Genomic DNA, 18170 nt, shown 5'->3' on the forward strand with positions numbered 1-18170 from the left:
GTTTCGAACTGAACTGGCACCGCCATCTGACACAGGCGGTGGAAAAGTTCAGATGGTTGTTGGTTGCTCGCGGGAGTGCAGTCACTATAGAGTAGCACGGCACCTTGCCAGAAGGACGTGAAAACATTGATGCTGCATGTGCATGGCTGCCACAACAGCTGCAGGAACACCATTGAAAACAATTGCCTGTAAAATTCTGCCAGTTCTCTTAGAAATAGCGCGAAAATGAAAAAATATAGCCTTTGACCACAGCTGTGCGGTACATAAACAATGCCTCGAAGTTCGTCCATAAATGTCCTCCCTCTTCTGCTTTTTTTTTTTCTGCCTCCTATTATTTATTTGATATGTATACGCAAACGTATGAACTGCGACTTGTCGCAGCCGGTGTGCAATTGGACACGCATTTGCAGCGTCCACTTCGTTTGGAGCGAGAAGCGTTCGATAGTTAAGCTCTCATACAGCAGTGAAAAATACAATGCTCATCTCCACTCGTACGTCGTAGTCCACCTTTTCGTTCGCACTATGCATGTCCTGGCGATGCCGGAAGGTCCCATCACGCTCAGCAATTCTTCTTTCAGATCGCACACCTGACCACTCGCATACAACTTCGTGATTGTAAAAGGTTTACTCCGATCCGACTTAAGTATTAACAAAATAACAGACGCTTCGCCACCAATGCTGGTGGCATCCTCAGTATACACTGGCAGCAATTGAGTGGAGGTTTCCCAGTCCACTAGTCACATACATCCTTGTAAACATCCGCCAGGGGGCCGCAGTTGTTGCAAGCCCATGTGTCGCGACAGATGAACCACGATTCCAGGAGTTTTTTCCCCAACTTCGTTCCCGAGCAAGCGTCGTCACATTGTTTAAGTCGAAGCTATGTCCTGTCATCCAGCAGTGTTCAACAAGCCGTGCAGACGCTCCACTTAAAAAAACAATTCCCGCGCCCTCTCCTGCACCTAACCAGTCCTTTTCGCCTGCGCAGTGGCGAAATCTTGCCCATGGGCAACATTATGTAGCCTCCACTTCCTCTATTGGTCCTTTGCACTACGAAACGGCGCGTTGATCCTGCAGTGATGCAGTCTTGATCATTTTGGTCGCACGGTCTGCATTTTCATTTTCCTGTGCTGCCCTCTGCCGTTTTGGTAGAGCGCCCGAGACTACCTAGACGAGCAGTATTTCTAGAACGAAAGCCTTGCACCACACTTCCTCACCACGCCGCTCTGGCACTAGCGACACTTAGAGGAAGCCTTGCATGGTTGTTGGCTGGGCACCGGTGACGTAATCGCTGACGTCGTGTTACGTTGCTGATCTGGGTGTAGTCACGACAAAGGGCTTACGACAAAGGGCCTACGCCTACTCCTCTGTGCTACTGAGAACGGTGGGAAGGCCGAGCGAGAAACCGAAACCAGCCAAAGCAGGTTGTTCTACACCCTGTAACTTCCTTATTTCAGCACTTATTCACAAAATTCTTGCGGCAGCAGGTTCACATCGTGCAAATGCGCTGTTATCTCCATCACAAATTTTAGACCGTGAGGCTGTTTACTGGCCCTTTAACGCAGCTCACCGACGCAGCAGCTGTACACATCTGAATGTACTGAATACTGTGCTGGCATGGACTGCAGCAGTGGTGGCGTTATGCAACACGCAGTGAGATCATTCTGTTGGCTCTATGTGGTAGGAGGCAATGCATTTCAATTAAACTGTGTTGGTTCTCATTCGATAACTGATAGCTGTACCGATGCACACATATACTACATGTTGGTGAAAACCAGATCAGCAATTTCTTCGCCCTGTTGCTATGTCAGCTGTATTGAGAGTTGTCTGCTGTGGTTAAGAAATGCTTCTTGCATCGCAGCCGCGCTTTTGCATAGTCATACAAGAGAGCCGGAATTATTTCTGTGCTTTGATAAAAAGGAAGAAAAAGGCAACTTTTACTGTGGCATCATATTTTACTTCTTTGTTGGTAGGAGTGGTGAATGTCAGGAAATGCAATTTTTTTTTTGGTGGTTACTGTTCACTACCATTTACTAGTACGAAGTGTTGTCATATCTCCATGAAGTACATATGAGGTTTTACTTTATACATACACCCGTGAGCATAAGTATACCGACCACGGGAGCACGTGCCGATATGGCCGTCTACACAGTCTAGTGGCGAGCCGTCTGCCTTCAAGAGCATTGCTCTACCGAATTCGCAGCCATAGTAATGCTCTCAACAGCAGAAGGCTCATCACTAGACAGTACAGATGGCAATTTCGGCACGCGCTCGCTTCCGTGGACCGTATACTTATGCTCATGAGTGTACACGAGAAGCATCTCCAGTGCTGTGTCTGCTTGGTATGCAAGAAGTGTTTTCAGTATTGTTTAAGTTAAGAACTTTTTTCGGAACCCACATTATGCTTTTAGCTAAAGGTTGCTCTAATCTATTCTGTTGCTTGCATTTGTACCTTTTTACACCTCTTCCTTCCCTGCCCCGTTAAATACGCACAGGCACAGACATGCATACACACAGAGAGAGAAATGCTTAGCCAGTGTCATTTGTAGGTTGTTGGTGCAGCTTTTCAACAGTGACCTGAAAAAAAAAATTCCGTTATGATTGTCAACTGTAGCTTCTGTTTCTGGAGCTTTAGTTATGAGATTGTGCTAGAAAGTACTTGCTCTTTGTTATTATGAGCTCAGAGTGGAACATGTCACTTTGGCTTTTTCAGGGCGTAGTAAGCGAGCCACACCAACCAGCTATATAAAAACTCGAGAGCTGGAAAAGCTTCTGCGAAGAATTCAGCAATGTGGATCCAGGCTTGAAGATACCTTGGCTGTACATAAGGAATCCTGCCAGAAATTGTTGGGAACCACATCAGGAGAAAGCTCAAAGGTCACTTTTTTCCCTTCTTCAGTGTTTTCAATGTTAGATAATACAGTGTCTTGTAGATTGTGATGTGATACAGCCAACTTGCCTGCATTGATCAGCTTATATTAGTTGCAGCTCTGTATGCTCACATGAACAGAATTTATAGTTAATGCAATGGTAAGATGCATGTCTGGTTTCTTTCATGTCATTTTTGCATTGATTTTGTATTTTCAAGACTCAACAGTAGTTATATTCATTTTCTGCTTACCACGGCTACTGAACATGTGCCATGGGTGACTCGTGGTGCCACACCCAATCTCCAGGTACCCGTGGTTCTTATAGGCATGCTGCAACATCAAGAATGGAGACATTCATTTTCTGATTCAATTTCTTGTGCTATGATTTTTAAGCCTTGGCTGCATAGTTCTTTTGCCATTTCTGCATCATCTCTTCCTGTTTTCGTTTTTTTGTTTTTTTTTCCCCAACTCTTGGCTCAAGGGAGATCTGATCTTATGCTACTAATGCATTATGATGCCTGTCGGGATATGTAAATTAATTTATTGATATCCTCTTCTTCCCATGAAAAGGCTTTGCTGATTAGTACAAGCAATATCAAACACAGAGAATGAAGATGTGCTCAAGAGATTTAGGAACCAATGCAAAAAGTTATCAAAGACTTAAACTGTGAAAGTGTTAAAGTAGGGTTAAAAATTTATGTGCTGAGGACAAAAGTGATGCTCAGTAGCCTGGCAGAAGAGTTCTCAATTAGTAGCCAGCCTTTAAAATCTATGCAAAAGTATGTACATATCTAGGTCACTTACTGACAAGGGAGCCTACTCATGAAAAGGAAATTGACTGACGAATAAAGCTGGACTGAAGCTCATACTGCAGACATTCTCAAATTTTGACTGGTAATATACTACTATCTCTTAAAGAGAAAAGTGTACAGTTATAGCGTATTGCTCATACTAACATATTGGTCTGAAACTTTTAGAATAACAAAGGAACTTAAAAAAATTTTAATGACTATGCAGCGTGCAATCCCGAACTGAAAAGAAGGTATTCTGGACTTTGGAAGAATAGAATACATTCCCAGTGAAACCTTGGTGAAAAAGAAATCGCCCCTGTCAGCTGCGTGTGCCATACAGGCTGAAGTTCTGAAGCATGAAGGTCATGCGTGTGTCATGCTTATTTCTCAGTGATTACACTAAAACATAGCCAATTGCCTAGAATAGAATACATTCCTAGTGAAAGCTTGGTGAGAAAGAAATCGCCCTTGTCAGCTGCATGTGCTATACAGGCCAACACACAGGAAACTTACTAATGCTGTGCATTCTTAAAGTAAAACATTGCTAAAAAGTTCCCGTTTGGTTATGTTGTACTTCATGGTTACTGCATACTGCTGTTCATTGCATAGAATACATTCCCAGTGAAAGCAGTCTAAATGTGCTCATTTACCACAGATGAAATTTTTTTTCAATAATGGCACTGCTGCAACAGGATTCAAGTAGCCAAACAATATTTTTTTGGAGCTATTTGCAGTTACCAGCTGCTCTATTGTCAGCACTGTAAGATTATATATGGATGTTCACACATTTGATAGTTTTCTTACAGTAAATCAAAGGGGTGAGGGCTAAAGGCGCGAGCATGTGCCTGACTGAGGCCCTGACCCCTGTACAATCGGTGCTCGGCGAAGCAACATAATTAAAACAAAAAACAACAGTTTATGTAGACACTAAACACATAAACAACATAACCAACATGATTAACATTAGTAGAATAAATAACATAGGTGACGGAAGTAGCATAAAGAACAATACGACATATTATTCTGCCTGCAGTCGTTGGCACTGACAACACAACAGTGTGCAACACATTTAACAATATTTGCAGATTTTTCTTTTCATCATCATCATCATCATCATCGGCCTGTATACTCCCATTGCAAGGCAAAGGCTTCTCGCACGTTCCGCCAATCAACCCGGTCCCGTGCTTTCTGCTGCCATGTTATACCTACAAACTTCTTAATCTCATCTACCCACCTAATTTTCTGTCTCCCCCTCACGCGTTTGCCATCTCTTGGAATCCAGTCAGTCACCCTTAATGATCACCAGTTATCCTGCCGACGTGCTACGTGCCCGGCCCATATCCATTTCTTCTTCTTGATTTCAACTATGATGTCCTTAACCCCCGTTTGTTCCCTGACCCACTCTGCTCTCTTCCTGTCTCTTAAGGTTACACCTATCATTTTCCTTTCCATCGCTCGCTGCGTCGTCCTCAATTTAAGGGGGGACACTGCTCTTAAAATTTGTTTCTCATTTCTTGATCGATTTGGATGATACTTTGTGAGTGTATGTATATTTGTGTGCTGATTTCAAATATGCAATTATTTTTCTAGTATAACCGGTAGTTTTTAAAATACCAATATATTTCATATGCCTTTTGGGGAGGAAGGTTTTTTTTCAACAGACAGAGTTACAAAGTAAATCAGCATGTCGCAATAACCTGTAATCAGAACTGAGTGCAATGAAACAAAAATTGATGTTCCAAGCCCATTAGAACAAAAGTTATGGTATGTTGAACATTCGCGAAGGAAACCACAGCTTGAAATTGACGCACTCGTGAATGTGTAACATATTGTAACTTTTGTTCTAATGGGCTTAGAACATCTATTTTTGTTTTGTTGCACTCAGTTCTGGTTACAGGTTATTGTGATATGCTGATTTACTTTGTAACTCTCTTTGTTGAAAAAAAAATCTGCCTCCCCAAAAGGCACATGAAATATTTTGTATTTTAGGAACTACTGGTTATACTAGAAAAGTAATCGCATATTTGAAATCAGCGCACAAATATACATAAACTCACCAAGTATCATCAAAATCGATCAAGAAATGAGAAAAAAATTTTAAGAGCAGTGTCCCCCCTTAAGTTCAACCCTCTTTGTAAGTCTCCAGGTTTCTGCTCCGTAGGTAAGTACCGGTAAGATGCAGCTGTTATATACCTTCCTCTTGAGGGATAGTGGTAGACTACCATTCATGATTTGATAATGCTTGCCGAATGAGCCCCACCCCATCCTTATTATTCAAGTTATTTCACTCTCATGGTTTGGCTCCGCGGTTACTACCTGTCCTAATTAGACGTACTCCTGTACAACTTCCAGTGTCTCGCCACCTATCGCAAAGCACTGTTCTCTGCCAAGATTGTTCCACATTACTTTAGTTATATGCATAATGATTTTCAGACCTACTCTTCTACTTTCCGTATCCAGTTCAGTAACATGAACTGTAATTCGTCTCCTGCGTTACTCATCAATGCAATGTCATCAGCGAATCGCAGGTTACTGAGATACTCTCCATTAACTCTTATTCCTAGTTCTTCCCAATCTAGGGCCCTGAAAACCTTCTGTAAACACGCGGTGAATAGCATTGGAGAGATCGTGTCTCCGTGCCGTACGCCCTTCTTTATTGGGATTCTGTCGCTTTCTTTATGGAGGACTATAGTGGCTGTGGATCCGCTGTAGATTTCTTCCATTATGTTTATATAGGCTTCGTCGATGCCCTGATTCCGCAGTGCCTGCGTGACTGCTGATGTCTCCACCGAATCAAATGCCTTCTCGTAATCTATGAAGGCTATTTATAGGGGTTGGTTGTATTCCGCGCATTTCTCTATCACCTGATTGATAGTATGAATATGGTCTATTGTTGAGAAGCCTGTACGAAATCCTGCCTGGTCTTTTGGTTGATTGAACTCTAATGTCGTATTAATTCTGTTAGCAATTACTTTTGTAAATAGCTTGTAGACAACGGACAGTAAGCTGATGGGCCTGTAATTTTTCAGGTCCTTGACGTCCGCTTTTTTTATGGATCAAGATGATGTTGGCATTCTTCCAAGATTCTGGTATCCTCCCCGTCGAGAGACACTTCGTATACAGGGTGGCCAGTTTTTCCAACATAATTTCTCCACCGTCTTTCAACAGGTCTGATGTTACCTGATCCTCACCAGCGGCTTTGCCTCTTTGCATTCCCTTTAGGGCTTTCTTTACTTCTCCTCTCAATACTGGTGGGATGTCAGATTCCTCTGGGCTATTACTGCTTCTTACGTTATCATCCTGACTGTCTCGGCTGCTGTACAGATCTCTGTAGAACTCTTCCGCTACCTCAACTATTCTATCCATATTGTTTGTGACCTTGCCTTCCTTGTCCCTTAATGCATACATCTGATTTTTGCCTATGCACAGTTTTGTCTTCATAGCTTTGAGGCTTCTTCCGTTCTTTAGAGCATGCTCAATTCTCTCCATATTATACTTTCTTATGTCGGCTACTTTATGCCTATTGATTAACTTCGAAAGCTCCGCCAGCTCTATTTTGTCTGTTGCATTTGAGGCTTTCATGGCTTGACGTTTCTTGAGGTTTTTTGTCTCTTGGGATAGCTTACCAGTGTCCTATCTAACGACTGTACCCCCGACTTCCACTGCACACTTCTTAATGATACTAGTCAGATTATCATTCATTGCGTCAACGCTAAGGTCGGTTTTCTCGGCTAAAGCCGTGTATCTATTCTGAAGTGCAACTGAATTCCTGTACTTTCCCTCTCAGAGCTAGTTCATTAATCGGCTTACACTTTTAAAGAGGACGATTCTTTTAATATATCTAACAGTTCTCTGTTTGAATTTAAGAGCCTAGGAATTTTGTATCTCAAGCATAGCGTCCCATAATTTGTTCTGGTCTTAAGTAGTTTATAGTTGATCACACGTAGGTTGCGGTCTGTGGTCGTTTGAAGATAGCTGGACTCAAAATTTGTCTAGTTTTCTTTAATTTGCATGAACATATAAAGTGAGAGCGTCTCTGTGTAAAGAAGGCTTGGTGGAACTACCGTAGTTTATACTTAATTTTATATGGAGATGTGGTATCATTGAAAGGGGTGCACGAACGGCTCTCTTTTGCAAAACTTCTAGTTTACTTAAATTAGTTTTCGTAGTAGATCCCCTGATCAATAAGCAATAGTGCAGACGTGACTGAGCCTCAGTCTTTTTGGAATTAAAGATCCTACTTTCCACAGTGCACCAGTTGTACGAGATAGTTTGTTTTGGAGGTGAGATATGTAGTCATTTCACGATAAATGTTCTTGAAAAAATACCCCCTAAAATTTAATACTGCTCGTCTTTTCAAGCAATGAGTCTTGAAAACATAGGTTGAAAGTAGTATTTATATGCAAGTTTCGAGCTCTGAAAATGACATATTTAGTTTTTTTCATGTTTAGCTGTAACTCATTTGCATCTAACCACAGGGTAAGCTCTCTCAGCCATATATTTGCTTTTATTCTGGCATCTTCCACACTTATACTGTGAAAAAATATGTTTGTATCATCAGCGAAAAGTACCATTACCTCAGTGTGGGGTATATTGCAGATGTCATTCACATACAAAAGAAATAAAAGGGGACCCAGTATCGAGCCCTGTGGAACTCCAGTAGTGATTAGATTGTGGTCTGGAGAACAGCTGTTTACTGTTACATACTGTTTGCAATTTTCTAGATAGCTCTTTATTAACAGATGAGCTTGGCCGCTCAACCCATAATAAGGTAACTTGGCTAGTAATATGCTGTGAGTAACGGAGTCAAACGCCTTCTTTAAATCTAAGGATATTCCAACCGTAAACTGCTTCTTTTCAGTCTTCAAAGGTGCGCTTAGTGAACACAAACGACACAAACGAAAAAGTACAGGACATAAGGCAACGAGCGCAAACTACCAACTGGTTTCTTGTCTGAAAAAAACGTAGCCCCAAGAAAGGGGTGCGTCAAACGAGCATGCGCAGATGCTCATAAGAAGGCAAACGGGGCAGGGCGATAATGAGCAGGGGGGGGGGGGTACGGAAGAAAGGAAAAGGTGAAAAAGGAGAGTAAGGAGGGAACACGATTCGAAGAAGCAAGATCGAATCAAAATTAGCTTGTAATTTTCGCAAAATCTACCTCAGCCGCTGTAAGGACGATAGAAGGGGCACTAACACAAGCTTCCTCGCCTTCTTCCACAATTTTCAATGTCTAAAATTTCTCGGACCCTTTTATCTTCGGTGCGGGCTACTACAGCTGTTCTTTCGAAGAAGGCTTTACATGAACATTTCTTGCAATGTGCCGCTAAGTTACTAGCGGCTGCTAGCTGCTGGCTGCTGTGTTAGTGCCCCTTCTGTCGTCCTTACAGCGGCTGAGATGGATTTTGCGAAAATTACAAGCTAATTTTGATTCGATCTTGCTTCTTCGGATCTCGTTCCCTCCTTACCCTCCTTTTTCACCTTTTCCTTTCTTCCGTAGCCCCCCCCCCTGCTCATTATCGCCCTACCCCGTTTGCCTTCTTATAAGCATCTGCGCATGCTCGTTTGACGCACCCCTTTCTTGGGGCTACGTTTATTTCAGACAATAAACAAGTTGGTAGTTTGCGCTCATTGCCTTATGTCCTGTACTTTTTCGTTTGTGTCGTTTGTGTTCACTAAGCGCACCTTTGACGCCTAGTAGTGCTAACTCAGTGGATTTCCTTTTTTGAGATCCGAACTGCTGTGGTACTATCAGCTGGTGTTTCTCTAAAAAGGCAGTTATTCTTTTAAGTATAACACGTTCAATTACTTTTGAGAATACATTCAAAACAGAGGTGGGACGATAATTTCCCATATCATCACTTTTTCCACCTTTGTGTATAGGAGTTAGGCGTGCATCTTTTAGTTCATCGGGAAAGTGACCATCTTTCAGAATGCAGTTACAAACGTGGGCTAGGGGAACTGAAATTGTTGATGCTACTGCTTTTATCGGATCAACCTTAATCTCATCGGGACCGGCAGCAGTTTTACTTTTAATAGATTCAATTATCTTATTTATTTCGAAAGCACTTGTGGGTGCTAGGTATAAAGTATCGCGACAGTTTCTCTTAATATAACTACTTGCGCCAACATTTGTCGTATTATTTAACTTCTTGCCGCAAGTAAAAAAAATGCTGATTAAATTTGTTTGACAGGTCTTGACCTCTAATAGCTTTGTCGTTAAATTTCATTTCATCAGGGATAGTAGCAGTGCCCTTTGAATGACAGATTTCCTTATATACATGCCATAGTTTGGTGGAATTGTCAACACCATCAAATTTATTACCATAGTAATTGTCTTTTGCTTTCGTGATTGCCTTATTTAGTTCATTTCGATACTTTTTGTACTCATTGAATTTATGAACATCTTTCAGTCTCAAAAAATCTTGAAAAAGCTTGTTCCTGTGTTGTATTTGTTTATAGATTGATGAGGTCATCCATGGTTTCCTAACCCTTTTCTGTTTTTTCCACATAACTATATGTTCTGTGATAAAGCCATTTACAAGAGTTTTGCTAAGCCAGTGTATAGCGGCAACTGGAATTTGCTAGGCCGTTTAAAAATATTGACTTACTTTAAAAGGTTTAAATTTAAGTAGTTCAATATATAGAGAGTTTCATTGTATCGTTGTTTAACTGAATATAAAAATTTTGCGCAAGTTTCATCATGGTCGCAAGTTTTCACTCAAATAAAAGTCATCACTAGGACTGGATCTTAGGCAAATGCCTATTTTGTTTTTTTGCACTCCTATTGCACCACTTTGATATATGAGCATGAATTATAGGTTAAGAAGGGCTTTTGTAGTCTTTTTATAGTGCCTATAAATGCTTATTTTTGGCGTTCGCATTTAAATGCTTACAAATGGCTATAAATGCCTATTTTCAAAATTGGCGCTTATATAAATGCTATTTAACCTCAAGTTTTGCTCCCGGGTGCAGTTTGAGACCGTTATTCATGTTACCGCGCAACATCGACTGTTCGGAACTATGGGGTTCAACCTAATCCTGTAGTTCAACCAACTCCCGGAAACAACCTCTGGCAGCAGTGAAGTGGGATGCACCAGCCAGCATTTGCCGCCACGCTGACAGGGCGCGAGCGGTTAGCGAATGCAAAACTGCAGAGAGCCGTCAGTGGAGAGGAGAGTGAACAGCAAAAAGAAAAAAAAAAAAGAAAAAAAATCACCGCATCTTCATTAATGTGAATCGTGCGTCTCTCATAATCATATCTTGGTTTTGGGACGTTAAACCCCAGATATTATTATTATTATTAATGTGAATCGTGACAAGTGGCGAAGCCCTGGGTATCGTAGTGGTATGTCACAGTACATCACCCACGCGTTGCCACTGCGAATTCTTATATCGTCTTGAGTTCTGGATTCCGTTTTCCCTTCATTATTACTGCTTTGTGGTCTGTGAAATGGAAAGCCAATGGTTCTTTGAGTGGATATAATCTAAAGTTGGCAAAGACAAGGTCTGTGCATGTTCCTCGGGTGGTTGTTTGTTGTTTCCAGTCATATGAAATGCATGGTAGAGTGTATTGAGACATTATATACTGCTTAATCCAGTCGCTGTCCATAATGTCTAAGTTGAAGTCGCCGACTAGTATAAAAAGTTTGTGCTTGTACTTTGTTTCGTAATCGAATCGCAACATACACACATGTTTCGCCTTTGAGGAGGAAATGCTGCGGACTTCTAAAGTTGTCTCCGACTCAAGCTCTCATGAAAGCATTTCTTCGGAGTTTCTCGTTGAAGACATACTGACAGGCACGACACCTTCCACATCCCACTGTGCACATCCTTCAGAATTGTGAAAGCCAGATTTGTTGATTTCGGGAACATAGTGCCTTCAATTATTATTCGATTTCATTTTTATTAAGATATTTCAGGAGTGTTTTGAGTGCTGCATATGACTTTTATCTGAGACTTTATAATCGTAATCGCAGTCGCAACATACATATGTTTCGACTATAGCAACGATTTTCTCTATACCGTGACAGTGGACAGTGAGAGTCGACGACAAAGCTAGGTCCTAAGGTGCTTCGCCCCTAAAAAAGAAAGAAAAATGTGATGTGCATGTGGCTTTTGTTTTGTTTGTAATTTATTTTTTAGGGTGTTCACGGCAGTAGCATATGGATGGATGGATGCGAAACATTATTGTAAGTCCTGAGGTGCACAACTCAACACGCAGCAGGCTGCTCCCACGTTGGGACAGTCAGGCCAAGCCCGACCGCCGCATCGTGGGCTCTCTGGACAGCCCATAGTTGAGCCCCGACATCGGGGCTCTTGATAGCGGATAGCCACTTGTCTTCATTGGATTGGTCCGTGCCCCGTAACGAGGGGCAATGCCAGAGCATGTGGTCTAGGCTAGCGAATTCGTTGCAGTGCCTGCAGGAGCTATTGGGATAAATGTCAGGATAAATTTTATGTAATAAAGCCGGGCTGGGATACGAACTCGTCGGGAGTAACCTGAGAGTCAGTGCCTGCGCTCGACTTAATTTCTTGTTAGGAAGGGGAAAGTCTCTTCTGCCGATATAGAAGTGCTGCGTAATTTCGTTGTAAGTGGTCGGATGATCTCTGTTCTCCACAACTGCGGGCCGGCGAGGGAGTTTTCCGTGGTCGCGGAAAGCGAGACCTCATGCCGTGGAGTGGGCCAGCTCGTTCAGGTTTGTGGAGCCTCCCCTGATGGATCCCATGTGAGCGGGGAACCACGTGAGAGTGTGGGTGGTGATGCTCTTGCCTTCCAGTATGCGACAGGCTTCCTTACACACGGCGCCAATGCTGAAAGCGCAGATGGCTGCCCTGGAGTCGCTGAATATATGTTCATGTTTATCATCCAGAAGGGCCAAGGTGATGGCCACTTGCTCGACCGCACACGACGACGAGCATCGTACCGAAACGGCATTAACGGTCGAACCCCTGTGGTTGATCGACACTGCTGCAAAACTATTGCTGTTGGCATACTGGGCCGCGTCTACGAAGCAGCTGCCGCCAGGAAGTTCTGTTGCCTGACGTAGGAGCGCCGCCGCCCTGGCCTTCCTTCTTTCCACGTTGTGCTGGGGATGCATATTGCTCGGGGCGGGGGATATGATGATGTTGTCTTTCAGCCCTTTCGAAAGGCCCTGGTAGGTGTGTTCAGCCTTGGCGGGCGGGACGCCCATCTCTATGAGGATCCGTCTGCCCGCCCTGGTGCCGGAGAGCCTGAGAATCTGCGCCCTTTCTTGCGCTTCTGCAATCTCTTCCAGGGTATTGTGGATACCCAACTGCAGGAGCCGGTCAGTGCATGTGTAATTTCGTAGTCCAAGCGCGCTCTTGATCCCCTTCCTTATCATGGCATTTAGTTTGTCTCGCTCGGCCCTCTTCCAAACGTGCATAGCCGCTACATACGTGAAATGGCATAACAAGAAAGTGTGCACAAGCCTTATCAGGTTCTCTTCGCTCAGGCCTAGCCTTTTGTTAGCTACCCGCTTGATTAGACCAATGACGCTATCCGTCTTCTTTGCCAATTTGTGAATGGTTAAGCAATTTGTGCCTGTCGCTTCGAGTGTCATTCCCAAGATTCGAATGGATGAGACTTTGGGGATCGGATCTCCGCACTTGGTGTAGAGATTAATGTCAATTTCCGTGGGGGGTTTCCAGTTCTGCGGCTTGGGTCCCTTGCTAGTTGGGCTGTAAAGCAATAGCGTAGCCAGTTTTTTTTTTTTTTGGGGGGGGGGGGGGTTCAACCACACATTATGCATGTTTGTGCATGCGTTTTTATGTGTGCATGTGTACACGTGTAAAACTGAAAAGTTTTGGGAGGGGGGGGGGAATGGTGTTGAACCTCCCCCCCCGCTTGGCTCTACGCCAGTGATTCACTGCCATGGCCAGGGGGGAGAATTGACTCTGCACGATTCGATCCGGCCAATTGGAGGAATTCCTCATTCTGCTCTTTTACCGATCTGGCTATCTACTCCTGCTCTGCCCTTCTCAGTCATGCCAAAAAGACACCCAGGAGTGCACTGATTTGACAGTGGACACTTGACTCACCATGCAGAACACGGGAGAGACTGTGGTCTGCGAACACGCGGGACAAAGCACAGTTGCACGGCTATGTTCAACTGTTGGCACCTTTGTGCAATCTTAAGCAATAACATTTTTGTTTTCCTGCTTTAGATAGGAGTCGCGCACATCTTTGTTTGAAATTATTTGCATTTGTGTGAAAATTTACTGTGCCTATATTTACGATATTGGAGGCCTAAAACGTTGTTTTGCCTGCCTATTTTTGGCACCTAAAACAAGCTTTTCTAACGCCTAAAAATCTGGCCTCTAGCAATCACCTTCTGTAGTAATTAAGGGTGTCTACCAACCGGGAAAACCGGGAATTCTCAGGGATTTCGGACAGTCCGGAAAAACTTGGGGAAAACTCAAGGAATGTGGGCTACCATCAGGGAAAATCTGCTGTCAATTTGCTGTAAGGGAGTGAAAGTCGTGGTTACACTGGCTTGATATTTTGTAAACAGATTTTTCGAATCACGCAGCTGCAAGGAAAGGGCTCACATTGATGCTCGCCTTCTGAGCGGTGAAGTGGGAGAGCATCCGGCTGATGCGTGGCATGCGGAGGTATTTAGTGACTATAGTTCTGTATTCTGTGCTCCGCGTGGCGTGCGTTAGCGCCCGATATGGTGTTTCTTATCTCCGTGCGTCAAGTAACAAGCATGAGTGGCTGTAGAGGCGGTAGCACTGGATGTAATGAACTCTTATTTGTATTGCAAGCGATCGTTTAGGAAGCAGATGTTACCAACGAGGCTGGTATCTCTCACACCATCCCGATCGGCGAGAAAAAAAAACTCCATCGCTTGTTGGCCAATATCCGAGAGCTCACTCTCTGTGATCTCGAGCTACAAAATGCTATTTAGGACCCTTTGTAGAATAGAATGAATTTCTATTCGGGAGGGGGCGGGGGTACTGCGTGACTCCATCTCCATTGCACAAATGGACACTTTGTACCATTGGCCGCGGTCGCACGAGCTGCCGTTTCTCGAGGGGATCAGCAGACAACTGATACCTTTCTGCATGTTGTGTTTGGATTTCAAAGTTTCCGTTGAAGCCATAGGTAGCACTGGCTTAGCCGGGGGAGGGGTGTGGGTGGTTTGGAGGGTGTGAGTCTTCCCCTGGAATTTTTCAGTTTTGCATGCGCATATGCATACGCACATATACAAACACTCGCACAAACCTACATAAAAGGTGATTGACCCCCCACCCTTGAAAAAAGAATCTGCATGCCCTGATAGGTCACTTCGCTTGCTGCAGCGGCCGGGTTTCCTAAAGGAGAGCTGCTAGCCTTTATTTGTATAACATTCCGTTTTGTAGCTATCGCATTCATTGCTTGGCCCTCGCGCCGAAACTGTGACACTTTTTTTTCCTAGCATGCGACGTTTTTCGATGTTGCACGTACGTCATACTGAGTGGAGAGCAAATACTTCTCCTGGGTAAACATCCAAGGTTTGATGGCAAGCCACAGCAGCAGAATAGTAGTGCGTTGAACATGCAATTATTTCGCCTTTACGCATGACACACCGGCACGGTGAAGAGGACTTGACCGGCGCGGTATCAAATCGTGGTTGCTGGATGTCGGGTTGAACAAGAGGGATTTTTTTTGCATAAAAAATAACATTTTCAGACTGCTGTATTAGTCTATTATTTCACTTTAATGAAGTTTTGATACAATACAAAGAAGAACGAAGTAAACTGTCAATTTTGCCGACTTCGTTATATCAAGCTTTTACTGTACTCTGTGCTATTCATGAAATGAATAGGGCAGTGGAATCACTGAAGTACAATGGAATGGAATTAAGTCATTCTTATTTATTAACATGCATATGAGAGAGTGACATCATCGGGCGACATAGTGTCAGCCTTTCTTGACATAAAACAATGTTCCGTTTCACTCAGGAAATTAAGCAAGAGCACTGAGGGAAAACCTGGAAAACTCAGGGAATTTTGAAATGTCAACTTGGTAGACACCCTATAACTTTTTTCCTCTGCAGCAGCCCTAACTCTATGAACTGGTGTACAGGTTTATTGTTTTCATTACTGTAAATTGCTGAACATGTTAGTTAGAACCTTCCCAGGGATTCATAACAGCAAAAACAAGAAAAGATTTTGAGGTAGGAAGGGAAGCAAGCAACAGGTCCGGCTTTTTATACCTCAAAATCTGTTTCTTGTTTGCACAATTATAAATCCCTTAGATGTTAACTAACTTTCAAGCTAGTCAACAGCTTAACACATCAACCTTCCAAGTTATTCAACAGTTTAACACATCAACCTGCTTTCAGAGGGAAGTCCATCCATGATGGTGAGCTGCAAGGGAAGCTGCACATGTTTTCCCACACCATGATGAATTTTTTCTTTACTGAATATCGCTTTGTGCTTGTTTGGTAGGGGTAGGGTTTGTGATTGTGCGTTTTTGGTAGGGATGTGCAAATATTCGAAATTTTGAATACGAATAGAATATTTTCCCGAATATTCAGCCACGCCTGAATGTGCAGGTAAAAAGGTAAATATTCTGACAAATCCAAACATTCGAACAAGTGACAACTTACTAATGCTATGCATTCTTAAAGTAAAACATTGCTAATAAATTCTCGTTTAGTTACGTCATACTTTATGGTTACTGCGTACTACTGTTCATTGCATCTTTACCCTGCATTCTAAGCAGTTGGCTATGTTTTAATCACTGAGAAATACGGCTGGCACACGTATGACCTTCATGCTTCAGAACTTCAGCCTGTACGGCACATGCAGCTGACAAGGGCGATTTCTTCCTCACCAAGCTTTACTCTGCAGGTTTCTTATACAGCATATGTTGCACTTTCGCATTCTATAAACATATACAATAAGATAACCATTAATCCTTTGAGGGTCGATTTTTTTTGCAAAATGCGTCCCAAAAATGTGTATTTTTTTATTGCTTAAATAAATTCTTCAGACGAATCTATTTAAGAAAAAAAATGTCTCAAATTTTTTTGGGTGAATGTAAAGTGCCAAAAAAATCATTTGGGTTGTTACATACACATGGTTTATACATTAGTAACAGCAAGATAAATTCTAAAAAAAAAAAAAACCTATACGACTGTTAAAAAATTATGCATTGAAATAAACGTCTGTGTAGTTCACAGACGTACCAAAATAAGCGTACGAAGTGGCGTTAAGTGGAAACACGGGGGGAGAAAAGCCACTTCTGATCCAGTCAGCATCGTCTCGCCATGCACGCTTTTGCGATGTCGCTCACTCATCAACATCTGTGTCTTAACTCGTAAGTAACTCCTCGTTTGACGGGCCGACACTTAATGAATCGGATTCTGATTCGGCAGTCGAGCGGTGATTCAGGGGAATCGCTGCTAGAGTCACTTGTGGCAGAGAAACTGGCACGCACTTACATAGTGAAAGCAAACTGTGCGGGTGAGCACACTGAAGAAAACTGCGTAATTGCAAGTACGTCCAGAAAACGAAAACAAGTCCGAAACCTTTAATAATGCTTCGACTTATCGCCAACGAGATGGAAGTGGTTTTTGCGAGTCCCTGAAACAGGAAACGCAATCACAGCGGCATCGTTTGTGTCAGTCTCAGCGCCTGCATGGAAATAGGCGTAATCACTTACTAGGGAGCGATAAACGAGAGAATAACAAATTGGTCACCTTTTGAAAGATTCTAAACTGAAAAGTCATCAATTTTGCGGGTGCAACAAGTGGGAACCAGCCGAAGAACGAAACCGAAACTAGCCAGCACACCGCTGTAGTAAAGCATAAAAAAAATGAGGGACATCGGCACAAGGAAAAAATTCAACGCATTCCCGCACTGTGGTAGCACATGCCAAGGAAGAAAAGTGATTCAAAAAGGCATGTGTTTTAAACATACAGGCATGACGTACATGTACGTCTTTGGCCATCTTGTGGCTGGTAAAGATGACGTAGTAGTACATGTACGTCTTTGACCCTCAAAGGGTTAAGAATGCTACCTTTTAGATGCTTGGAAAACGAAATGGCAACGTGCAAGCATCACATTGCATGAGAAATATTCCATTCTGTAGCAACATGTTTTAAAGTAAGAGTGCTCACCTTGTGAGCAGGTCAAGCAGTTAATTTTTCTGCATGATAAGTTAATGAGTGTAGTATTAACAAAAATATTTTCAATGTGCTGCAGTTTCAGTGACATGCAGTTTCATTAATTTATTTTAAAAGAGTAGTGAAAGCTATTCTTACTTTTCCTTTTGCAACTTTTTAACCATGCACATGCGGCCGAGGAGGAGAAAGGATTTGGTGGAGCAACGAAATGCAAGGGGCACTAACACAAATAGTATTCGAAGCTGGGTTAACTCAGCCGTACAAATCTCCTGAATGCAAAGACTGCTCTGAGCAAGTGTGACATTCTGTAAATGCTAAGATATTTTATTTTGGCTGTAAAGTTGATTTTCACATGGTGCACCTACTGACATCGACAC

At 42.9% G+C, this 18170-nt stretch overlaps 1 protein-coding gene across 1 annotated transcript in view; it reads left to right on the forward strand.

Annotated features, from left to right (window-relative positions):
• LOC119401993 (uncharacterized) overlaps window positions 1-18170 on the forward strand; it is a 160456-nt gene that overhangs the window by 86606 nt on the left and 55680 nt on the right. The window contains exon 18 of the mRNA XM_049417623.1: window positions 2711-2874. Coding sequence (XP_049273580.1) covers window positions 2711-2874 — 164 coding nt within the window. The remainder of the gene's footprint in view (window positions 1-2710; window positions 2875-18170) is intronic.

Source organism: Rhipicephalus sanguineus, chromosome 1, assembly GCF_013339695.2.
Source record: "Rhipicephalus sanguineus isolate Rsan-2018 chromosome 1, BIME_Rsan_1.4, whole genome shotgun sequence".
NCBI classification, from domain to species: domain Eukaryota; kingdom Metazoa; phylum Arthropoda; class Arachnida; order Ixodida; family Ixodidae; genus Rhipicephalus; species Rhipicephalus sanguineus.